Source organism: Staurois parvus, unplaced genomic scaffold (assembly GCF_062004578.1).
Source record: "Staurois parvus isolate SC_StPar_1 unplaced genomic scaffold, SC_StPar_1.0 ptg000574l, whole genome shotgun sequence".
NCBI classification, from domain to species: Eukaryota; Metazoa; Chordata; class Amphibia; order Anura; family Ranidae; genus Staurois; species Staurois parvus.
In genome coordinates this window covers 1,940,001-1,965,802 of record NW_028318370.1, presented here as the reverse complement: position 1 = coordinate 1,965,802, position 25,802 = coordinate 1,940,001, and the positions used below count along the sequence as shown (strand labels likewise).

The following is a 25,802-nucleotide window of genomic DNA, read 5'->3' as shown; positions in this document are numbered from 1 at the left end:
ACGGAGGGTAAGCGGGACAGAACACACAAGGCAGACGGCAAACACTTAAAGCTTTATTAAAACAGACAACAGTCACTCAATGGGGAGTAGTGCAGGGAGAGAGTCCAAAATACTTGTAATCCAGCCCCGGTGGGCAAAGTTAAAGGCTCTACAGCAATTTGTAATCCAAGAGGCAGTTCATAAGCAGTCAGATAGTACAAGGAGATCATACACTCACGCAAAGCTGATGCGATAGTCTCAGGCAGAGCTGACAGCGTTCCAGGCAGGGCTGATGTAGCTTCTGGGATCCCCCTTCCTCCAATGGAGCTCAGGCAGAGCCGGGGGGCCAATAGAGTCCAGCTGGACCCCTCAGTGGTTGCCCAGCAGAATGGCACAACAAGAGAGACCAGTACTGGCCTCTTAAACCCCCTAAGCAGGAAGAGAGGCGGAGGGGGGTCATTAGCAGGTGACAATGAAGAGAATGCAACTACAGTAATTTAATTTGTGGCTGTACACAGGAAGGACTGGTTGGGAAGGATAATTAGTGGGGGGGAATACATTAATACAAAAGTAAGGCACGAATTGGGGATGTATACACCAACTGAATTTGGGACCTTTTGTGGAGGGGCGAGTTAATTACAGCTAGGGGCCTTTGGCACACAGGAGTGAATACTATTTGGAGGAAGCTCTTCCTATGGCCAGGAGGGATTAGGAACAAGGAATTTATACCTGGGGATTAATAACTGGGCTGGCAGAGAACTCCTATCGTGACACTCCAGATCAGTAAGCAGGAATTGCTAATTGGCCAGGCCCCTATAGCTATAGGTGGGCTGTGGCCAGTGGGAGTAGAAAATGCCTTGGGTTTGGTCAGTGGGAATAAAAATAATTACTGTGGTCTGTGGAAGGAAAGTGCCCAACCTGTTGGTATCGGTGGGGAGGAATAGTGCCCCATTATTGGTATTCGTGGTAGGAATAGTGTCTTGTCATTGGTACTAGTAGCAGGAATAGTCTCATCTTTGGTATCAGTGGAAAGAGTGCCTGTTCCTTGGCATTAGTGGGAGGAATAGTGCCCCAATGGCTGGATAAAGGTGAGCAAAGGGCCGTATCTGACAGTTTGGAGACCACTGACTTGGGGCAGGCAAAGAAAGGAGCAGAACTTTATGGGCTATGTACATCCCTGACTAGGGATGCAGTACTCTGGACTACCCCTGTAGGGTATGGGCTGCTCTCTAACTATAGATGCAAGGTTGACATTAACACCATGTACTTCCTTAACTGGCATCCTACCTATGGGGAGCTCCTATGGCACTAACACTGCCTGTTAGTCCAAATGGTCCTGTACCTAACCCATTACAATGACTCTGGTGTCATCTAGCGGTCAGAGAATTACATTGAGCACATTTATGCCCTTACCCTATAGATACAGTGGAGTAATAAGCGTAGCCACAGAGCCAGGAAATGGGTTATTTGCAGGATTACCAGTTGAAAAGAAATCCTGAAACAAAAAAAATTATTGCAGCCACTACAACTAAAGAGAGGGAGGGGGGGAGGGAGAGGGTGGAAAGAATACACAAGGCTGGCTGGAAGTGTGGGTGGGGCAGACACAGAAGGAGAGGATGGGAGAAGGAGGGGCAGCTTTCTCTCTCCTCCCATCTGTGGGGGGGGGGGGGGGGGGGACTGTCCAGCACTGGGGACTACATATGCTGACAGATCCCCTGCAGTGCTGGAGGGGGGGGGGGGCGTCCGTGGGGGAGCATACAGGAGCTGACCGTATGCAGGAGATGGATAGGGGAGGTGACTGGCGGCACATAGAGCAAAAGAGAAATGAACGGTCCTCTATGTGCCGCCCAGCCCCCTCTCCAGCCGGCTCCATGGCTGACAGGTTCTGTCTCCACACACAAACCCGCCCGAGCACGCCCCCCCTGGCCAAGCACAGCCCTTTGTAGGGACAGCACTGGTCCCTTCTGCCTGGGGGTGGTGCCGCCCCCCCTGAAAAGTGCCGCCCAAGGCAGATTCCTTGTTTGCCTCTCGGCAAATATGCCCCTGGTAACACATACAGGGAAACTGTCACAAAACATATTAACCCCCTACTTGCACCAACCAGGACTTATAGGTGCACTTACAAAGATGCAGCTTAGCAGCAAAAACATTCTACCAGCTAGGCAACCTCCTGCATGCACTCTCATCAATCTGATCTGCGCCAAAAAACTTTGTGCAGCCTGTAAACATTAATTGCCATTTCAGATATGATTTCAATTATTCTTCATAGATCAGGCTCAGTGCTCGGTGAGTCCAGCTGACAGGACAGATTGTGGATATCCAGGAATTAGTTCTGAAGAATGCCATTCCAGAGGATGCTGCTTCAACTCATCCATTGCGGAGGTCAAATGGTGCTTCTACCCCAATGACTACAGTAAAGAATTTTACTATGTTATTCATTCCATTTTTATTATAATACACTATTTTTATAGTGCTAACAGTTTCTGCAACTGTTTGTCTGGGCTTCAGCCTTAAAGCAGAAGTGCACCTATTTTGGTTTTCCCCTGACCTAAACAATCCTACCCTAGCCCATGTTTCAATGGAGAAGGGCTCCCTTTCATGGTTGTGCCTGCACAGTACAGCCCCACCTCTAAGGGGCTTGTTTACCTCTATCTCCAAGCCAGGCGATGGCCCCATAAAAATAAAAGGGCTTGTTATGTGCTGGCAGGGCCAGGAGAGGGAGCATTTTACCATTGAATGTAAACAAACTCTGGTGTCAAATCAGTGGATCTCATTTGAGTGAAGGTAGGATTCTTGAGGTCAGAAGGACAAAGTGCATTCTGTCTGAAAGTGCACTTATTATTTTATTTTTTTTTTTAAAGTGACACGTGGCTGGAAAAATTTTGTTCCTCATACAAACCTGAAAGTTTGTGCAACTAGTAAACATTATTTGTTCAAATATATTTCCATTTATTCTTCATGGATAAGGCTCAGTGCTTGGTGAGTCCGGCTGACAGAATAGACTGTAGATATCTAGGGATTAGTTCCAAAGAATGCCATTCCAGAGGATGCTGCTTTAACTCATGTATTCCTGGGGTCAAATGGTGTTTCTTCAATGACTGTAGTAAGGGTTTTTTCCAAGCTCTAATGTACATTATATACATGGTCTATATAGCACCAACAGTTTCTGCAGACAGTATGGATACAATACAAAAGGATTAGGTGGGACTTGTGAGTTTACATTCTAAAAGGGAGGACAAGTGATATAAAAAGGTAATAACTGTTGAGGGATGAATTGATGAAGAAAGTATAATTCAGTTTTGAGGCAGGATGGGCATCCCTGAAGAGGTGAGTTTTCAGAGATCACCTAAAGGTGGACATGGTAGGAGAGCCAGAGAACATCATTTCAAATATAATATTTCCATTTATTCCTCCTAGATAAGGCTCAGTGCTCGGTGAGTCCAGCTGACAGAACAGACTGTGGATATCCAGGGATTAGTTCCGAAGAATGCCATTCCAGAGGATGCTGCTTTGATCCATCTATCCCTGGGGTCAAATGGTGCTTCTTCCAAAAAAACTACAGTAAGGGTTATTGCTATGCCTACAATATATAAGGGAAGGGCAGGCGATACAAAGATGACTGAGGTGAGATCAGTTGATGAAGAAAATAAAATTCATCTGAGGCAGGATGGTGTAACGGAGGGTAAGCGGGACAGAACACACAAGGCAGACGGCAAACATTTAAAGCTTTATTAAAACAGACAACAGTCACTCAATGGGGAGTAGTGCAGGGAGAGAGTCCAAAATACTTGTAATCCAGCCCCGGTGGGCAAAGTTAAAGGCTCTACAGCAATTTGTAATCCAAGAGGCAGTTCATAAGCAGTCAGATAGTACAAGGAGATCATACACTCACGCAAAGCTGATGCGATAGTCTCAGGCAGAGCTGACAGCGTTCCAGGCAGGGCTGATGTAGCTTCTGGGATCCCCCTTCCTCCAATGGAGCTCAGGCAGAGCCGGGGGGCCAATAGAGTCCAGCTGGACCCCTCAGTGGTTGCCCAGCAGAATGGCACAACAAGAGAGACCAGTACTGGCCTCTTAAACCCCCTAAGCAGGAAGAGAGGCGGAGGGGGGTCATTAGCAGGTGACTATGAAGAGAATGGAACTACAGTAATTTAATTTGTGGCTGTACACAGGAAGGACTGGTTGGGCAGGATAATTAGTGGGGGGAATACATTAATACAAAAGTAAGGCACTAATTAGGGATGTATACACTAACTGAATTTGGGACCTTTTGTGCAGGGGACGAGTTAATTACAGCTAGGGGCCTGTCACGGTCTGGGTCAGGTTCAGAGACCAGTTGCTACAGCAGTTGTAAGGCTTACCTGAAACCAGCAGGATTGGTACACCAGCGGCCCACCCTGGGAATGATGCAGGCTCACCTGAGGTGCGGGGTCTAAGCATCCACCGGTCTTCCCCAGAGCTACTAATGGTGGAGATGGATTTGGCTGCGTGTGAATGCCAGGTCGCAGATCTCAGGATCACCCCACCAGGGAATGAGTAGGCTGGAAACCAAAAGCGGATCAAACAGTTCAGGGATCAAACAGAAGCGGAGTCAGTCACAAGCCAAGGGTCAGTCACTAATGGTAGTAGATAGGATGAGGCAGAATTGTAGTCAGTAGCAAGCCAAAGGTCGGTAACGTAGATGAAGACAGCAGCAGGAACAGTAAGCGGAATATTGGCTGGTAAGGCACAATAATCTGGCAACCAGGAAGTGCAGAGACATGGCTTTTATAGGACATTCATGGGAGGAGCAAGGAGTTCAAGGTTCAAGGCAAAACAGGGCTAAGGCAGGATCATCCAAAGAATTGTCAAGGGAGCTGTCCAGCATTCCAGGTGGCTCAGTAAGAAGAAACACTGTCTCTCACTGCAGAAGACCCAGGTTCGATTCCAGGCTCTGACAGGGCCTTTGGCACACAGGAGTGAATACTATTTGGAGGAAGCTCTTCCTATGGCCAGGAGGGACTAGGAACAAGGAATTTATACCTGGGGATTAATAACTGGGCTGGCAGAGAACTCCTATCGTGACACTCCAGATCAGTAAGCAGGAATTGCTAATTGGCCAGGCCCCTATAGCTATAGGTGGGCTGTGGCCAGTGGGAGTAGAAAATGCCTTGGGTTTGGTCAGTGGGAATAAAAATAATTACTGCGGTCAGTGGAAGGAAAGTGCCCAACCTGTTGGTATCGGTGGGGAGGAATAGTGCCCCATTATTGGTATTCGTGGAAGGAATAGTGTCTTGTCATTGGTACTAGTAGCAGGAATAGTCTCATCTTTGGTATCAGTGGAAAGAGTGCCTGTTCCTTGGCATTAGTGGGAGGAATAGTGCCCCAATGGCTGGATAAAGGTGAGCAAAGGGCCGTATCTGACAGTTTGGATACCACTGACTTGGAGCAGGCAAAGAGAGGAGCAGAACTTTATGGGCTATGTACATCCCTGACTAGGGATGCAGGACTCTGGACTACCCCTGTAGGGTATGGGCTGCTCTCTAACTATAGATGCAAGGTTGACATTAACACCATGTACTTCCTTAACTGGCATCCTACCTATGGGGAGCTCTACTGGCTCCGATGGCACTAACACTGCCTGTTAGTCCAAATGGTCCTGTACCTAACCCATTACAATGACTCTGGTGCCATCTAGTGGCCAGAGAATTACATTGAACACCTTTATACCCTTACCCTATAGATACAGTGGAGTAGTAAGCGTAGCCACAAAGAGCCAGGAAATGGGTTATTTGCAGGATTACCAGTTGAAAAGAAATCCTGAAACAAAAAAAATGATTGCAGCCACTACAACTAAAGAGAGAGAGAGAGAGGGGGGGGGGGGTAGGGTAAGGGTGGAAAGAATACACAAGGCTGGCTGGAATTGTGGGTGGGGCAGACACAGGAGGAGAGGATGGGAGAAGGAGGGGCAGCTTTCTCTCTCCTCTCCCTTCGGGGGGGGTGGGGGGGAACTGTCAGCACTGGGGATTGCATATGCTGACAGATCCCCTGCAGTGCTGGATGGGGGGGCATCCGTGGGGGAGCATACAGGAGCTGACCATATGCAGAAGATGGATAGGGGAGGTGACTGGTGGCACATAGAGCAAAAGAGAAATGCACGGTCCTCTATGTGCCATCCAGCCCCCTCTCCAGCCGGCTCCATGGCTGACAGGTTCTCTCTCCACACACGAACCCGCCCGAGCACACCCCCCTGGCCAAGCACAGCCCTTTGTAGCGAGAGCACTGGTCCCTTCTGCCTGGGGGTGGTGCCGCCCCCCTGAAAAGTGCTGCCCAAGGCAGATGCCTTGTTTGCTTCGCGGCAGATATGCCCCTGATAACACATACAGGGAAACTGTCACAAAACATATTAACCCCCTACTTGCACCAACCAGGACTTATAGTTGCACTTACAAAGATGCAGCTTAGCAGCAAAAACATTCTACCAGGTATGCATCCTCCTGCATGCACTCTCATCAATCTGATCTGTGCCAAAAAACTTTGTGCAGCTTGTAAACATTAATTGCCATTTCAGATATGATTTCAATTATTCTTCATAGATAAGGCTCAGTGCTCGGTGAGTCCAGCTGACAGGACAGATTGTGGATATCCAGGAATTAGTTCTGAAGAATGCCATTCCAGAGGATGCTGCTTCAACTCATCCATTGCGGAGGTCAAATGGTGCTTCTACCCCAATGACTACAGTAAAGAATTTTACTATGTTATTCATTCCATTTTTATTATAATACACTATTTTTATAGTGCTAACAGTTTCTGCAACTGTTTGTCTGGGCTTCAGCCTTAAAGCAGAAGTGCACCTATTTTGGTTTTCCCCTGACCTAAACAATCCTACCCTAGCTCATGTTTCAATGGAGAAGGGCTCCCTTTCATGGTTGTGCCTGCACAGTACAACCCCACCTCTAAGGGGCTTGTTTACCTCTATCTCCAAGCCAAGAGATGGCCCCATAAAAATAAAAGGGCCTGTTATGTGCTGGCAGGGCCAGGAGAGGGAGCATTTTACCACTGAATGTAAACAAACTCTGGTGTCAAATCGGTGGATCTCATTTGGGTGAAGGTAGGATTCTTGAGGTCAGAAGGACAAAGTGCATTCTGTCTGAAAGTGCACTTACTCTTTTAAGTGATATGTGGCTGGAAAAATTTGTTCCTCATACAAACCTGAAAGTTTGTGCAACTAGTAAACATTATTTGTTCAAATGTATTTCCATTTATTCTTCATGGATAAGGCTCAGTGCTTGGTGAGGCCGGCTCACAGAATAGACTGTAGATATCTAGGGAATAGTTCCAAAGAATGCCATTCCAGAGGATGCTGCTTTAACTCATGTATTCCTGGGGTCAAATGGTGTTTCTTCTCCAATGACTGTAGTAAGGGTTTTTTCCATGCTCTAATTTACATTATGTACATGGTCTATATAGCACCAACAGTTTCTGCAGACAGTATGGATACAATACAAAAGGATTAGGTGGGACTTGTGAGTTTACAATCTAAAGGGGAGGACAAGTGATATAAAAAGGTAATAACTGTGGAGGGATGAATTGATGAAAGTATAATTCAGTTTTGAGGCAGGATAGGCATCCCTGAAGAAGTGAGTTTTTGGAGATCACCTAAAGGTGGACATTATTAGCTGCTATTTCAAAAATATTTCCATTTATTCCTCTTAGATAAGGCTCAGTGCTCGGTGAGTCCAGCTGACAGAACAGACTGTGGATATCCAGGGATTAGTTCCGAAGAATGCCATTCCAGAGGATGCTGCTTTGATCCATCTATCCCTGGGGTCAAATGGTGCTTCTTCCAAAAAAACTACAGTAAGGGTTATTGCTATGCCTACAATATATAAGGGAAGGGCAGGCGATACAAAGATGACTGAACTGAGATCAGTTGATTAAGAAAATAAAAATTCAACTGAGGCAGGATGGGCTTCCCTGAAGAGGTAAGTTTTCAGAAATCGCCTAAAAGTGGAGTAGGAGATACCTGAGAGATTGGGTATCCAGATGAAGAGGCCTTGAAGTTCAGAGCATGGGGGTAGTTGATGAGGGAGCTAGAGAGCAGTGCTGAATGGTTCTGTTTGCTCCAGCACATTACAACCCAACCTCTATGGAGCTCATCTACATCCATCTCCCATCTTGGAGATGGACTCCAAGAAGTCCAAGCACCTGTAATGTGCAGGTATGGCCACAATATAAGCCTTTCTTCATTCAATGTAAACAAATTCTGGGGTCTGCGTATGAGTAAGTCAGGCCAGCTGTGGCCCTTTGAACCTCTCGTTTGGGGCCACTCGTGTATTACAATAGCTGCTACACTTTCAGGCCTAATGCCACCATTCACTTACAGCATCTAACCCTTCCCAGCGGATTGTGTCCTGTTTTCCTCTTCATTTCTTTATCTGGTGACATGGTCTGTTCCTACTTGTCACGACTCATGACTCCATTGCATTTTGTGAAAAAGTAACACTTGGTAAATAACTCCACCACCTTGATTCACATCTTTACAACGTACCACCTTATGTTCCACCACAGGCTGCATGGGGAAGCCACTGCATTTCACTCCATGCCTTGCACTTTGTGCCTCCAGGCTTGGTCCCTAGACAGGCCTTGTTCAGTACTAATATGGAGACCCAGTCACTGTGGGGAACATGAAGTATTACCTGTTTCCTCACTACCAAGGCCTCTGAACTGCCAATTCGCCACTCCTAATGGTTATCTGGCTGCTCCTCCTTCTGTCCCTCCAGGGCACGAAGTTACTGATGACCTCAAGGATTAACAAATGAAATTTAACTTTTTGCAAGACATCTGTCTTTACAATCCAAAGGGTTCCATACTGTATAACTTGACTCCCAGTTCTTTGATGCACATTAACTATACATTATAATTCATGATGCTCTTCCCAGTAAATGACGGACAGCTTCTCCTTTAACAACTCCATTTACTGAATATTAACAAAGTGCACTAACCTATTCGTACATATACTTCACATGCATGGCTGCATACAACATAACACACCTTATTGGCAGTGCATGTTTTTGGCTGTGCACTTGACTGTGCTGTCGCATATTAACCACTTGCCTACCAGGCACTTATACCCCCTTCTTTACCAGGCCAATTTTCAGCTTTCAGCGCTGCCGCACTTTGACAATTGCGCGGTCATGCAACATTGTACCCATATGAAATTTTGATCATTTTTTTCTCACAAATAGAGCTTTCTTTTGGTGGTATTTAATCGCCACTGGGCGCTTTACTTTTTGCGCTATAAATACAAAAAGCGCAAAAAATTTGAAAAAAAAAAAAAGTTTCTTTGTTTCTATTATAAAATTTTTCAAACAGGTAATTTTTCTCCTTCACTGATGTGCGTTGATGAGGCAGCACTGATGGGCACTGATAGGCGGCACTGATAGGCAGCACTAAAGGGCACTGATAGGCAGTACTAATGAGGTGTCACGGATAGGCGACACTGATAGACAGCACTAATGAGGCGGCACTAATGAGGCGGCACGGATAGGCGGCACGGATAGGCGGCACGGATAGGCGGCACGGATAGGCGGCACGGATAGGCGGCACGGATAGGCGGCACGGATAGGCGGCACGGATAGGCGGCACGGATAGGCGGCACGGATAGGCGGCACGGATAGGCGGCACGGATAGGCGGCACGGATAGGCGGCACGGATAGGCGGCACGGATAGGCATCACTGCTGGGCACTGACTGGCGGCACTGACTGGCACAACCCCTGGGCACTGGTGGGTGGGCACTGCTAGGCACAGGTGGGTGGCACTGCTAAGCACAGGTGGGTGGCACTTCTGGGCACAGGTGTGTGACACTGCAGAGTGGCACAGGTGGGTGCACTGCTGGGCACAGGTGGGTGCACTGCTGGGCACAGGTGGGCGGAGCTAGTGGGCACACTGCTGGGCGGAGCTTGCGGGTGGCACTGCTGGGCACCGATCATCAGGGCACTGATCATCAGTGCCCTGATGATCGGTGCCGATCCCCGCTCTGACAACTGCCGGTTCTCGGCAGTACTTTCCTCACGATCTGACAGCGTGAGGAAAGTGCAGCCGAGAACCGGCACTTGCATTTCCCTCTGATCAGCGTGTCACTGGACACCGCTGATCAGGTGGTAAAAGGCCGCTGTGATTGGCCTTTTACCACATCACGTGATCAGCTGTGTCCGTAGGACACGGCGATCACGGAGATCGCCGGGTGCGCGCCCCCCTGGGGCGCACAGGAGAGCGCGTTCTGGGAGGACGTCATTCGGCTATCTGTGGTCGGCAGGTAGTTAATGCTGCCGATTTGTGGTTATATTCCTATCAGTTAGGAAGCATAAAGTCCATTGTTGTGGCTGTCCTAGGTGTAGCTCTACTCCCTTAGGGGTTGCTGATGAATTTGGGTCCCCCTATACTCCTGTACAACCAGGCAACCTGCATTCTCCACACAAGCTTGCATTCGAAGTCAGAAATTTGGTCCTTGAGCTTTTTGTTTTGTGGTTTGAAGGGATTTAGAACTGGCATAGGGTAAGGGGGCTATAGGATGCCCAAATGGAACACATTAACTGAGGACAAACTTCCTGGAACTAATCACAAGCTTCTATTCTGCAACAGTCTGTTGGAGAGACAGCCAGTGTCTCCTTGATGTACCATCCCAGACCCTAGATGAAATACTCCTCTTCACCCACCAATCTGGAGATTCTCCTGGGCAGGGGATCTGGCTCCTGTTCCTTTTTAAAAGGGTATACAGTCACTAGTGGGTTAACCTGGTTTCCCACCAGAGTGCTCCTTCCCCTACCCGCCCAGGGATTGTAGGTGTAATCGCTCAGATCCTCTCCTGTACCGCTTGTGGGTTGTCTACTGCTACCAGGGCTATCAACTGGACTGCTTCTTCCCTGCCGTACAGGTAGTCCTCGCTCGGGGCCAGTGAGCGACAATTTTTCTGCCTTTTTAGCTCCAGCCTCACAGGCAGGCCCCAACCCACTAGGCCTCCTGGCAGCCTCCTTCTGCCTCACATCTTCCTCTCTCCTTCTGTCTCTCTCCACACTCCTGCCACTGAGTAGGCTTACACTTTAAGGAAGTCCCAGCCCCTTGCCAAGCCTTCTGTTGAGGATTGGCTGAGGTCCCTCAAGAGTGCAGCCAGTCACTCCTCAGATCCACCCAGTCTCCAAAGCTCTTCCAAAATGACCAGTTAACACAAATCCAACACCTCCTGCACTCAGGGACCCAGATCAGAAGAAGGCCAATCGAAATGATAAATGTTCATCACTGATCAAAGGTTGTGCGGCTCTAACATGAAGCTGGGGAAGCTCAATAGACTGTATTAGAGAACAAAAAACAAAGCTCACCAACCTTGCACATTACCTCAGTAAGCAATTCATAAATGCTACCTGAGTAGCAGTAAAAAAAGCATATAACATCCAAAACCAAACACTGGGTTAGGAGACACATGCAAGTTACATCCAGAAGGGAGATACACTCTTGGTCAAGCTAATGCGTTTCGAAGGGGGGGGGGCTTTTTCCTCAGAGCCCCTTCAAAACATCAGCTTGACCAAGGGTCCATCTCCCTTTCTGGATGGAACTTGCCCAAGGTTGGTACACTTTTTTTTTTTTTTTTTTTTTTTCTCTCTACTAGTCTCTTCCAAAATGCAGAGCAGGGGGAAATTCCAGGGCTGGCCTTCAGTCTCTCAGCCCTGACAACAATTTCACTCCACTGGCTATTACACCTGAGCTGCTAACAGCTCCTCTAACCATAGCTAAACTAGGAGGGTGCTACATAGGTAACAGGTCTCATTGGTGGAGCATACATACAGCGACACAGACTATATAGTACACCAGTCCTCTCAGTACATTTCTCACACCGGACAGCTATGGACTAGGTTTGTTCTCTTGTATATACGACCTACTAAATGGGAAGTGACACACATACAGGGGAAACCATGTCAAAAAACATATTAATCCCCTAAATGCACCAACCAGGACTTAAAGGTGCACTTACGAAGATGCAGAAAAAACTTTCTACTAGTTGGGTATCCTCCTGCATTCACTCTTATGAATCTTACCTGAGTGAGGTGGGATCATTTAGATCAGGGCGAGGGGGCAAAAAGAATAGTCACACTTTGTCTAAGAGCACACTTAAACATTTTGGAGGAAATTTTCCTCAGTTCCTCATAAGCGCCAAAAATGTACAGCTTGTTAACATTAATTGCTACTTCAAATATTATAATTCCATTTTTTCTTCATAGACCAGGCTCGGTGCTCGGTGAGTCCGGCTAACAGGACAGATTGTGGATATCCAGGAATTAGTGCCGAAAAATGCCATTCCAGAGGATGCTGCTTCAACTCATCTATTCCTGGGGTCAAATGGTGCTTCTACCCCAATGACTACAGTAAAGGTTTTTCCTAAGCTTCACAATCCTTTCCATTTTTATTATAATACACCAATATTATAGTGCCAACAGTTCCTGCAACTGTTTGCCTGTTCCTCATCCTATAAAGCTGAAGTGCACCTATTCTTTTGGTTCTCCCCTGACCTAAACAATCCTACCCTACTTACCATGATCCAATAGAAGCGGCCTCCATTGTTTACATTCAACAGTAAAAGGCTCCCTTTCATGGTCGTGCCTGCACAGTACAGCCCCACTTCTAAAAGGCTTGTCTACCTATATCTCCAAGCCAGGAGATAGCCCCATAGTAGTCCAAGGTCCTGTAATGTGGTGGCAAGGCCAGGAGAGGGAGTCTTTCACCTGAATGTAAAACTCTCACAACCGCAATCGGTGGATCTCATCTGAGTGAAGGTGGGATTGATAGTTACTAAACCAACAGTAGAATCAGTCTGTATATGTAGCCATGCATGCTTGTAATGCTCACTGTGGAACCTAAGGGGTTAATCCTCTGCATTGTTTAAAAAGGCTGGCTGATCCTGTATTCTCTGATCCTCACCTACTTCCATTGTCCTCCACTCATCTCCTGATAAGTCTTTGGGGTCACAATTCACATGCTCAGTTTAGTATGTGCTAGATTTTTTTTTTTTTTTTTAATTCCTTTGGGAGGGTGCATGTGGTCAGCACAAGGCCAGAGGAGAATGAACTCCTCCTCCTACAAGCTTTAACTAGTGCTCAGCTGGACACTGATAGGAGTCACAAGACTGCTATATACTGCTGATGAGAAGTAATTGGCAGTTTATATTTACTACAATAATGTATTTCCATGTTCTGTGTACTGTGGGAAACCAGATATAGTGAATGCAGGGTCCTGGGAGACCGGATATAGTGAATGCAGGGTCAGGGGAGACCAGATATAGTGAATGCAGGGTCCTGGGAGATCGGATATAGTGAATGCAGGGTCCGAGGAGACCAGATATAGTGGATGCAGGGTCCTGGGTTTAGTAACACTTTAAGGTCAGAGGTGCAAAAAATGCTTATACTGCAATTACTCATCAGTTATATGTGATTAAGAGTTCCTCATAGGCACCTGAAAACTATTATGTGCAGCCAGTAAACATTATTTCAAATATAATATTATCAATTCTTCATAGATGAGACGCAGTGCTCGGTGAGTCCGGTTGACAGAACAGACTGCGGATATCCAGGAATTAGTTCTGGAGAATGTCAATCCAGAGGATGCTGCTTTGACCCATCTATTCCCGGAGTCAAATGGTGCTTCTTCCCCAATAACAGTAAGGATTATTCCTATGCTTTCAATCTATAAAGGAAGGGCAAGTGATACAAAGAACTGTGTGGGGATCAGTTGATGGAGATAGTATAAATGAGGCAGGAAATGCTTCCCTGAAAGGGTGAGTGCCTAAAGATGCAGTAGGAGATGGCAGGAGAGACTGAATTGGGGAGTTCTAGGGGAACTGAAATGCCTTTTAAGTCCTGAGCATGGGAGTAGGTGATGAGGGAGCTATAGAGCAGTGGTTAGACTCCCAGATCATGCCTGCACATTACAAACAAACCTCTATGGGGCTCATCTACTTTCATCCCCCCCAGCAAGGAGATGGTCCCAAAGAAGTCAAAGGGCCTGTTATGTGCCGGCGTGACCAAAAAAGGGAGCCTTTCACCACTAAATGTAAACAAACTCTGGAGTCTACATGTGAGCAGGTCAGGCCAGTTGTGGCCCCCAGAACCTTGCCCCCTAGGGGCTACTCAGTTGTACTACGATAGCTTCTTCATACACTTCAGTAAATTTGGGGTGTAACATAGAAAAAGGTAGCACTGCTCCAGGTAGGCACACCACAACCCTTAAGCATGTGTGCTGGCTCAGTTTGCACACCTGTGCTGTATATCACAGGAAAGTCATAGAGGCCACACTAAAGCACGATATGCTTGAACCTTTTATTCCCCCACTGGCATACAATGTGGTGTTTAAGTTGCTTTTCTATACAATAAAGTGGATATGTGCTTTAGTGCACCGTCCCAGACTTTCCTTTTAGTGTTCCTTGAGCGTTAAGTGAAACAAAAATGAGAAGCGCACCAACCTTGCGCATTACCTCAGCAACCAAATTTTATTAAAGAATGGTACTCCCAAACAGCGAATAAAATCGGGCATGTAGTCCTCAAAGGGACTTCAGAGATGAGGAGCCAGCACAAATCCCATCATGGGGGTAGACACTCAGTACAGCTGACGCCTTTCGAAAGGCCATGCCGCCTTCATCAGAGCTCAGCTGTACTGAGTGTCTGGTTTTGGTAGTCCCCATCGGCCTGGGTCCTTGAACGCAGGAGAAATCGCATCTGGTTCCTTATGTCACAATGTGTATGTGTATGTGTGTGTGTGTGTGTGTGTGTGTGTATATATATATGTGTATATATATATATATATATATATATATATATGTATATGTGTGTGTGTGTGTATGTATGTATGTGTATATATATATATATATATATATATATATATATATATATATATATATATATATATATATATATATATATATATATATATATATATATATATATATATAAATTTTTTTTTTTTTTTTCTTTTTGTACAGATTTATTAGTATAAGATATAAGGATTGAACGTGTGTGGGTTTTTTTTTTTTTGTTTTTTTGTTTTTTTAGGCTGCACATTTTTGAGCTACATAATTTTTGGGGTAGCACTGTGGCTTTTTTACTTTAATTTGACAGATCACTTCTGTATTAGTGTTACTTGCACCTGCATGTACGACTTGTTTCCCTGAACACACCATGTGAGAGTCAATGACTTCTACTTTGGCCTGGTGCACATTGATCCTATTTTAAAATTGTGTGAATGTGACTGGGTAAATGCATCCCTAGGAGCAGGCTAAGAGTCCCATATCTTATCTCGGCAATTGTGGAAGGAAGCTACTTAATGGTCCTTCTAGATCTAGGTGTATCATAACTTTTTTTTTTTTTTTTTTTTTTTTTTTATTTCATTACAGAGAATAACATCACAAACAAGGAATGCAGTAATGTGCTCCCATGTCAGAGAAGGGACTGTGGTTATCCTGGGATAAGTGCCTCCGAGTGCACCAAACGAAACTGCTGCTACGACTCCAGTATCCCCAATGTGAACTGGTGCTTCTATTCCCAGGCACAAGGTATTTCATAAAGATTTACTTGTATTTACCTGACTATACTACACCTAGCCACCCAATGGTATACGACTCTAAAGTATAATGGGTGTGTTACAACTAGGGGCGGACTTGCCATTCAGGAGCACCCCGTGGTCACTAGAGGGCCCCATGAGAGGCTCAGTCCGTCCTCTGGATATGCCGCTGCTAAAAGGAAAAAGGTGTTGCAATGGGGCAGTGCCGCGGCAGGCACTTCAGACACCTCTCCTCTGAGTTTCCTCAGAGGGTCAGGTCCCACATCCCTGCCACAGGACAGGCGGCCAGAGAAGAGCGGAGTCATTGTGCTGACCTGCCTTGTATCCTGCAGCAGATCAGTGTGTAATCCCCCGACCCGGTGACACTGACAGCACTGCAGCTTAACCGCCTCCCACCATATAAAGAAATGACAGACGGGCAGCGGTTCTCTTGTTCTGGGAGGACATCATGATGTACTCCAACGATCGGTGGTGCTCTGTGTCCCTTGGACACAGTGGATCATTGATCATTGGAAAGAACCAAAAGACGTCGGCTCCGTCATGTGATCAGCTGTGTCCAATCACAGCTGATCGCATGTAAATAAGGAAATGACTTTTATTGGCATTCCTCTCCTCACCAGCTGTCATGCTGAGAGGAGAGCCGGTAATCGGCATTACTCAGAGGACATCTACACTGATCATCAGGGCACTGACCAGTGTAGCCCCATCAGTGCCAGCTGTCGGTGTCCGTCAATGCCACATATCGGTGCCTAACAGTGCACATAAATGCCACATATCAGTGCCCATCTGAGCTGCCTATCAGTGCTAGTCAGTGCTGCCTATCGGTGCCATATGAGTACTGCCCTTCATTGCCCATCAGTGATGTTTGTCAGTGCCACCTACCAGTGTGTCCCCATCAGTGCTGCCTTATCAGTGCCCATCACTGCAGTCTCATTAGCGCACATCAGTGAAGGAGAAAAATTACTCATTTACAATTTTATAACCGAAACTAAACTTTTTGAAAAAAAAATTCAGTTTTTTTGGTTAGTTTAGCAAAAAATAAAAACCCTGAGGGGATTAAATACCACCAAAAAAGCTGTCTAAAAAGATAAAAATTTCATATGGGGACAGTGTTGCATGACCGAGCAATTGTCATTCAAAGTGTGACAGCGCTGAAAATTGGTCTGGGCAGGAAGGGGGTATAAGTGCGCAGTAGGCAAGGGGTTAATAGTAGTTTTCTATTCTATATTCCCTATATAAAACAGTGATATCTGTACACTGAATGGCACCCAGTGTACAGATATCAGTGGTGTGTGTATATATAAGGAATAGCACTTCGTGTAGATATCGGTGGTATATACAGTGGCTTGAAAGTCTTCCTCACGACTGAAATATCCCTCATGTTGTCATGTTACAATGTATGTATTGGGATTGGATGTGATTGACCAACACAAAGTGGCACATAATTGTCAAGTGGAAGGAAAATGAGAAATGGTTTTCAACATTTGTGACCAATAAATCTGTGAAAAGTGTGGCGCCGTTTGTTTTCAGCCCCCTGGAGTCAGTGTTTTGTATGACCCCCCCTTTTGGCTGCAATTCCATCTGCAAGTCTTTTTGGGGATGTCTTTCCCAGCTTTGCACATCTACCGAGGGACATTTCTGCCCATTCCTCTTTGCACAATCACTCAAGATCTGTTACTGGATGGAAAGCATCTGTGAACAGCAATTTTCAGGTCTGGCCACAGATTGTCCATTGGATTTCAGTCTGGACTGTGACTGGGCCATTCTAACACATGAATATACTTTGTTTAGAAAGTTTGGAGACCCCAAATTTAGATCAAAGGGCCAGTTTACTGTCCTTCAGGTTTTTGGGGGCCGGACTGCGGTCTTTGGAATCAGAAATTGTCCTGGCATCAGTGGGAGTAAACCATGCATCTTTAGTATTAGGGGGAGGAATAGCACCCCATCGTTGGTATCAGTGGTAAAAATAATGCCCCATCATTTGGTATCAGTGGGATGAATAGTGCCTTATCCATATCCGTGAAAGGAATAATGTCCTATCATTGGTGTCAGTGGGAAGAATGGTGCCACATCATTGGTGTCAGTGGGAGGAATAGGAAAAGTTAATTAACCTTCATTTTGAAATGTACCATTGCTGCGCTCTTTAATGTAAGGTGTGTGGTGTGTGTGTGTTTTTTTTTTTTTATTTTGTGTAATAAACATTTTGAGCATACTGTAGAGAAATTCTGTGAAACGCATGTATTGTGGGCAGTGTAATATGTAGGTGGGGCTTTGTGTGGGTGCAGCTTGAGTGGGCAGGGACACAGGGGGCCCATGATCTCCTATTGCCTGGGGGGCCCCATGAGTTGTCATTCCGCCCCTGATAATACAAACGTTTTTGGATTTACAAACCGCAACCATGTAATGTAAGGACCTGACTGGATAAAGATTGAATGGATTGTTTGAGTTGGCCCATACATTAAACAGTTGTAGCACATGTAAAAATGATTGCATATTTAAATTGCAGCATGTATGTTCAGCTTTGTGGTTGCTCAAGGGGGAAAGCCAGGCAAATGTGCAAACTTATAACTTTAGTTCAGCCGTCTATTTATTAAAAAGCATGGGCATGCAGCTAAATACACAGCTGAGATATAATAGTGGGGGCTGTTCTACCTGCAATCCACACAGCAGAACCAGACCCACAACCTCCACTATAGTGGTAACACAGCTTGGTCAAGAACCTACCCTCAGCCCTCTGATTGGACAGTAATAAACGGCTGCATACTGTTGAAGTATGCCTGACCCTCCTTATCCCAGTCTTAAGCCTAGTATGTACGATGAGAAAATCAAAGGGAAAAATGCATTTGGAGCAATTGTCCAATAATTTATTTGTTAGTACACAGCTTTTGAGAGCCGACAGTTCATGCAAAAATATCTGAATGTACAAGGGAAAAAAAATATTCTTGTAAGGTAACAGAACAAACTATTTTAGTGTATTATAGTATTTGCACGGGAAAAAAATTGAGTGACGCATACTCAGAAGTGAGAGAATGCAATACATTACATCACTTCCAAAGTTGCATCCTGTCTCATGAGGATTTTCGTAACTTTAGTAACCTGTTTTTGATATGAGACTAGCATGCAAAAAATGAATGATCATTCATCAGATATTCTCATCATTGGTACGAGGCCTAAGATTGAAGAAGCTAATATCAAGACAAATTCAGGTACTCTGCACAGCCAGGCATTTTGCACATTTGCACACTTGAGTCAGTAATACAGTCCTTGAGCTGGTTTTTAGTTTTAAATAAGGTTAACAACTTGGGCGTCTAGCGATATGAGATGACCAAGGAACTCAACTTGAGGGCAGACTTGGCAACAAATGCTGTACAATGTGGATCAAAAACAGTCTAGGAGCACTGAAGACTCCTTTTATCTCCTCAGACCCCAGATGAATCCTCCCCTTCATTCATCCAGCTGCACTGAAGGTACCGTGAGGGTATCCCTGGACAAGGCATTCCAACAGCTAGCAATCATGTAGTCCCAGATGAGAACTACATTAGCTGGGTCTTGCACCTGACTGCCCTCTCCCTTTTTTGTCTGGCTCAGGAGGTGTAGAAGTACTCTGTCCTGTTAGCTCAGCGGGTTAAAGCTGACTTCAAGCCTTTCATTGGGCTGGCTCCTTCCCAGCTGACAGGTTGTCCTCCCTAGGAGATGTTGGGACAGTGGAGATCCTTTTGTCCAGCAGCCATCCTGTAGGTTGGCTCCCCTCCATATGGCCCCCTCCCAGGCTCCACACTCCAGTCTCCTCTCAGTCCATCTTCCATCCAGCACTGCACACTGCTCCCTAGGCTCTGCCACATTTTACGGCTTGGTTACCATGCCCAGCTTCCTGCCAGGGGATTGGCCAAGGTCCCTCAAAAATACAGATCTGGGCCTCCTCCCCTCTGCCCCTCTTCCAGAAAGTTCTCGGTGTTTCTTGAAGGCTGGGAGGGAAGCCCTGACCTGCAGAGCCTTCTAGCCTCTATCTAGCTAAACCTAGAGGGTGCTACATGTAGTAAATACATTGCAGATAATGGAAAGAAATGTTTAAGATTGTTCTGTATTCACTGAAATATTGAGAGTTTAGGCTAAATTTCCCATAATCTTCCTCACTGTGGAATCAGAATTTTGCAACTATGTGCACTACTATTGAATCAGGCTGTGTTGCACTTCAAAATGTTGTCCTAGCATGTTTCAGCCACTGGGTATTAAGGTGGGTGGATATGCCCACAGAATTGGCTGAACAGGTTAAGAGGGGGAAAGCCTCATGACATCAATATCCTAAGATGTATCTGGAAACCCAAGCAATTTGTGACCGAAAAAGGACCAATGACCCAAATTGTTTATATGTATCTACACATATATTTTGCACCATGGCCTTTTAACAACATCTTGGAAAAAAGATCCCGTAAAAATTTCTTCAGGAACAATGCTTTCTTCATCCAGTGTCAGGGCTAAACATGGTCAAAATGAAAGCTTACTGTTTGTTTCTGATGCTCATTTAGCTCTAAATTTTGGCATCTGAAATCGGCTGCAGTTTTCACTATGAACATTCAATGCAGAGCAGTGGTGGCCACTATTTTCAGAAGCCCCTGAGAGGTACAACAGTGTAGTCACCAACATACCCCCATCTCCTATCCATAGCAACATAACCTTTACCTACCATACAGGGTACAGTACCAAATGGGCACAGAATGCTTTTTAAAATTTCCCTCAGACCAATGCCTAAATCACCACTAGGGATGAGTAGAGTGATTTTGTTGAAATTGATTTCACATGGAACTTGATATTTTAGTTTTGCCAAAGTGTAAACTCTCAATTTTTGCTCATTGAGCTGATAAGGAAAATTTTCTTTAAAAAAGTGATCTGCTTTTTATTATATTTAGAACATATATTTTGTGTTTTTATAGTTTTTAGTATTTTTTATTTTATTTAGATTTTTTTTTTCTTTCTGGTGTACTGTCTTTTCAGATTTTGCTTTTTTTTCCTTTTTTTTGAGTTTTTTTTTTTTCCTTTTTTTTTTTTTTTTTTTTTTTTTTTCTCCTTTTTTGAGTTTTTTTTTTCATTTTTAACAGTGCAAGTTAAATTTATTAGCCCATGATAGTTTTTGACAGACGTCCAGGACAGTTAGAATGAGCTTTTGTAGCCATCAGGGGCCATTTATGCTCATTACAACTTCAAAAACCAATAAACATTTTAATTTGCCCTCCTCATTGACAGCAATGCATTTTGCTATAATGGTGACATTTCATCAAAATCTTGCAATAAGGCCTGCATTTCAAGGAAATGGAAAAAATCATCCACTCACTCCTAATCGTCAATACTCAGCTGAATAGCTTGGCCAATTCATGAGCAGAAATTCAAGACCATAAAAGGCAAAAAAAAATGGGTAAATTAGTTTGCCTGTTCTGCGGTTTCACCTGTAAAGGCAAATCGTAGATTTTGCTTAAGAACCTTTCCCATCTATAGGAAGACACATGTACAGTGTAACCAACCTTTATAGAAAATTAACAATGAATAGGGAGTTATCCCTTCCCATATATTGGTGGTTTGTGGGAGAATAGCCCATACATTGTTGGTCAGTGGGAGAAGGGGTCTTCTTCCATTGGTGGTCAGTGGTAGAAAGGCCCCCTTCCATTGGTGGTCAATGGGGAAAGACCCCCTTACATTAGTGGCCATTGGTAGCAGAGCACCCTTTTATTAGTGTTTATTTGGGGGAGGACCCCCATACATTGGTGGTCAGGGAGATGATGAATGCTCAAAATATTGGGGATCAGTGGGAAGAATAAACTTTCATTAGGGGTCAGTAGGGGGAAAAAGGAGTCCCTACATTATGGTCAGGAAGGAAGAATGCCCTTCACATTTGGAGTCGGTTAGAACAATATCCCCTAATAGTGGTGCTCAGTGGAAAGAATGCCAACCCTTCAGACTATTACAAAGAACATTGGTGTTATGCTGCTAGCTTTGCAAAATGTTGGCTCTGGAAAAATGCAGGCACAATTAGATAGGTTAATCCATCACTGCTCAAGGAATCCTTTGCAACCTCTGAGGAACCCTAGTTTCCAGGAACCCTGGTTGAACACCTATGGTCTAGACCAGCCATTCTCAAACTGGTCCTCTGGTCATACTAAGACCTGTTCTGAGGTGGTATTTTCAGAAAACTATTTTAGCTAGATGGTCTTTTGAGGACATGTACTATTGGTGAGGGTGGAGAACCTGCATGCTAAAATTTTTGGAACTAAGCTTATCTGCATATGTTTTCTCACTTTATCCTTTGTGGCACAGATAAGGTCCAATGCTCTGTTAATCCAGAAGACAGAACAGACTGTGGATATCCTGGCATCAGCTCCACCGAATGTCACTCTCGAGGATGCTGCTATGATTCAAGTATTCCTGGCGTTAAATGGTGCTTCCCTCCAAACATTAAAGGTATTGTGTCAAAGGGAAAGGAAGGCATAGACTGCAAAATTTGTCAGAATGTCTCTACAAAGTGTGTGGGTTTTTTTTTTTTTTTTAAATGCACAATGCTTTTTATACATGTGTGCATTTTCTTGATGAATAAATTTGCTTAGTTTATTGCGCATTTGTTTAGAGCAACACAGGTCACTATTTTTGACAGAGGGACATCTCCTTTTTGTGTTTGCAGCTTTGTTTTATATTTTGTATCAGTTATTTTTTTCATCTCTTGATCTGGACACATTTGCGTGGTTTTCCTATTTCAGCAATGTGTTTTTCATGCACACTAAAAGCCATGTCTAATAACCAATAGTTACAACACCGCAATGCATGCATATATACTGTGTGTATATTTTCATTTTTACTTTCACAGAGGCAAATCAAGAGTGTGGCGGGTCTCCTTACCTGAGAAGGAACTGTGGCTACCCAGGAATCAGTGCTTCCGAATGTGCCAGGAGAGACTGCTGTTATGATTCCAGTATCCCCGGCGTGAATTGGTGCTTCTACTCTCAGGCACAGGGTACATTACAGTGCTGATATAAAAGCATGCAGAATATGATGTGTATATAGAGGGATCCCTGTTGCAGTTTTTGTAGACACCACAAGATGAGTGGTGGTAAGTGTAATTTAAGCAGTGACTGGGATAGTCCTTTTTTAAGGTGGTACCCTGTTCTAGTTTGCTTGGCAACCTTACTCTGGTTATTGGTGTTCCTTTGGTTATTTAAAAAGGATTGGTGGGAAGCATGAGGAATGCTTTAGTTAGTATGTGTGCAACCTTCAGCCTGGTGAGGAAGAGTATCAGATCTTATCTAGGGCCCATCTGGGAGGAACAATGTAATCAGGAGCCAACTCAACATGAGCTCCCCCTTGAGGGGGAATATATGGACTGGGGAGGTAAAACAGATTGCATTCCTCCCAAGGATGAATTCAATTACCATATTCTACCCACTTTTAGGTTGTGGGTCTCATCTCTCCCTTCATCACTGTGATTAGAGAACTGCTGTACTTATTGTTCAGGTAGGGTGCTACCATAATCCTGTATGGTTTGTTACATTATGGTTGTAAACTTCGTTCCTAAGGAGTCTGGTATGGTGTTCTCTACCAATGGGGATCTACTCTTGGGCATGGCCTAGTTGGGACTGTACCTCAGATCTAGAACAGGCTAAATGTGAAGATCTTGGGTTTTGGTCAGGCCAGGCTTGGTTTCTCCCATGGTGTCTCAGAGGCAAGGTCTGGAGGTTTCCACTTGGCAACCTCCAGGAATCCTGGTGGGCCCCATGCAAGCGAATCGCAGTGAGCCTTGTGTGTCACTCAAGCGAGAACAAAAAAAAGTTAGTGTTAGTCGAAACCACAATTGGTCCTGTTACTCTAAACTGCTTGGTGTACAAGCCAAGGGTGTCTTACCAAGCCACTAACACTTTAAGAAATAGTAAGCAGAGAAATTTTGCCTACCATGTGTGTCTACAGCAACATGACTAGCTAATCACAGTGCTGTTGCCGTTAACCGCCAATGTTGTCCAACTATGCATTTACCTATTGATTTGTTGTTTGCTGTTCCTCTGCCTGTCAGGACTTTCTACAACACCATTCCTGATTGTTGCTGGCTGTTGACTTTGGCAGCACAGAAGATCTATGACTGTTTGATAACCCATACCCATCTCTACACTTCTACCATACTGTCCCATTTTCCCCCCCTTCCCAATAGAATCTGTTCTTATTTCCACTTTGTCTCTACAGATAAGGCTCAGTGCTCTGTGAGTCCAGCTGACAGAACAGACTGTGGATATCCAGGAATTACAGACAGGGAGTGCTATTCTAGGGGATGCTGTTTCAACTCATCTGTTCCTGGGGTTAAATGGTGCTTCTCTCCAAAAGCCCAAAGTAAGATGCAATATTAAACATCCTCCTATAATTTATTTAATATGATAAATCATAATATACTGTATATGGCTAGAACCATGACAACACCTATACCTTTTATAGCAGATCGTCTCAGTTTTAAAGCTATTGGCTGCCTGGCTATTACCATCTTTGTTTAATTTATTTGCCTTTAGCTAAAGTCCAGGAGTGTTGTGGCTCGCCCAATAAGAGAAGGAATTGTGGGTATCCTGGGATCAGCGCCGCGCAATGTATCAGCAGGAACTGCTGCTTTAATTCCAGCATCCCCGGAGTAAACTGGTGCTTCTTCTCTCTGGCACAAGGTACAGTGCAATGCCACTTGCTGTACATGATCATGGCAAGTTGTCAGATGCTCACGAACATGTGGGCCAGGGCCTATGCTATCTGCATGTGAGGTTATATTTACTCATGAACGCAATCGCCAATGCCTGGGAACAGGCGGGGTTGCATTGATGTGAAAGTCATAATCAAGGTGAAACTCAGAGTTAGAGGTGAGCTGCTCACCTTGTGCAGCAGCATAGCCACATGTAACTTCCTTTTTGTTTGACACATCATCCCATATTGCTGCACTCATCTCCTAGGAAGGGCATTTAGAAGGGGCACCATTGAGCTGCTGCCTCCACTCCACCAGTAAAGCATTACTTTGCCACTTCTGTCTCAGACAGAATGAGGTCCTAACATGCACAAACCTCATGCGTGCACTTGATTAAATCCTTGTTCACCCATACCAGTGGCTGGGTCCACTGGGTCTCTGTATTTATAGATTCAGTACCAATTGCTTTTGAGTAACGACTCCTTCGCTACCAGAGGACTCATCACCTGTACCTGGTATCACTTTGCACTGACTGGCTGGCTGCTATAACATTTCACCAGTTCAGGGTTACCCATACCAACTACCAGGGGCGGACTGACCATTTGGAAACTCAGGCACTGTCCAAGGGCACGGGGTCAGTAGGGGGCCCCATGAGATGCCCCTGCTACACTTTCTTTTTTCTTCTTTCATAGGCTTTTTTGTTTGGGCAAGGACACGGGCCCCCTGATCCCCTATTGCCCGGGGGCCCCATGAGTTGTCAGTCTGCCCCTGCCAACTACATTCCTTTAATTAAATCCATTGCTGAGTTAACTTTGTGATGACCTTGCATACTCTTCTTTTTCACCACAGTCTGTGCTTACAGGCCCTGTTCTCCTTCAATATGCCACATACCACCATGCACCCCTTTTTTCAATAACTTTAGACCAGCCCTTTGAATATTTAACAACTTTACTAGTAACGCTGCAATAATACAATCCAATGTGCACATCCGTTTCACTCTAACTAGTCCCAGGTTGCCTAGGCATTCCTTTCCAGGTAGTAGTCCATATCTGGAAGAGTCCCTTTAGGTAGGCTCCCATGCAAGGTGCTAGCAACTTGCTTGTGGTTACTTCTCTGGTGGACTTCTTTGTTTTTCCCATGCGGTCCCCCCTGAGCAGTGCCTTCCCCCTATTTATATCAATCACAGGTTGAAAGACAGTACCTAGAAAATCCTGAGAGGCATAGAATTAGCGTTAACCCTTCCCCACCCGGGCAGCCCAGGATCTCTAACAGCTCATTTGTAGGCACCTGCCTACCAATGCTTTTCAAAAAAGTAAGCAGAGCAGGTTTGATCACAATCTACTCTTCTGCGGGTAGACCAGCAAGGCTCACCAGTTACTGTGCTGCTGACAGCCGGTCTGAGGACTCTCTAACCCCATTTCTGGTTGCTGTTGGCTCATGACCTTGGCAATACAGATAGTTTACAGACGTCAGTGACAACTTGATGGCCCATACACATCTCTGAACTTAGTCTAATCTCTGAACAATGGTCTAATCCTACTTCCACTTTGT

General features: G+C 45.1%; 1 protein-coding gene across 1 annotated transcript in view; it reads left to right on the top strand.

Moving 5' to 3' along the window:
• LOC149450443 (uncharacterized) overlaps positions 1-25,802 on the top strand; it is a 50,356-nt gene that overhangs the window by 14,484 nt on the left and 10,070 nt on the right. Inside the window, exons 6-16 of the mRNA XM_089691892.1 lie at positions 2,249-2,392; positions 3,397-3,540; positions 6,555-6,698; positions 7,675-7,818; positions 12,235-12,384; positions 13,527-13,667; positions 15,396-15,554; positions 21,869-22,012; positions 22,413-22,559; positions 23,777-23,920; positions 24,094-24,240. Coding sequence (XP_089548018.1) covers positions 2,249-2,392; positions 3,397-3,540; positions 6,555-6,698; positions 7,675-7,818; positions 12,235-12,384; positions 13,527-13,667; positions 15,396-15,554; positions 21,869-22,012; positions 22,413-22,559; positions 23,777-23,920; positions 24,094-24,240 — 1,608 coding nt within the window. The remainder of the gene's footprint in view (positions 1-2,248; positions 2,393-3,396; positions 3,541-6,554; positions 6,699-7,674; positions 7,819-12,234; positions 12,385-13,526; positions 13,668-15,395; positions 15,555-21,868; positions 22,013-22,412; positions 22,560-23,776; positions 23,921-24,093; positions 24,241-25,802) is intronic.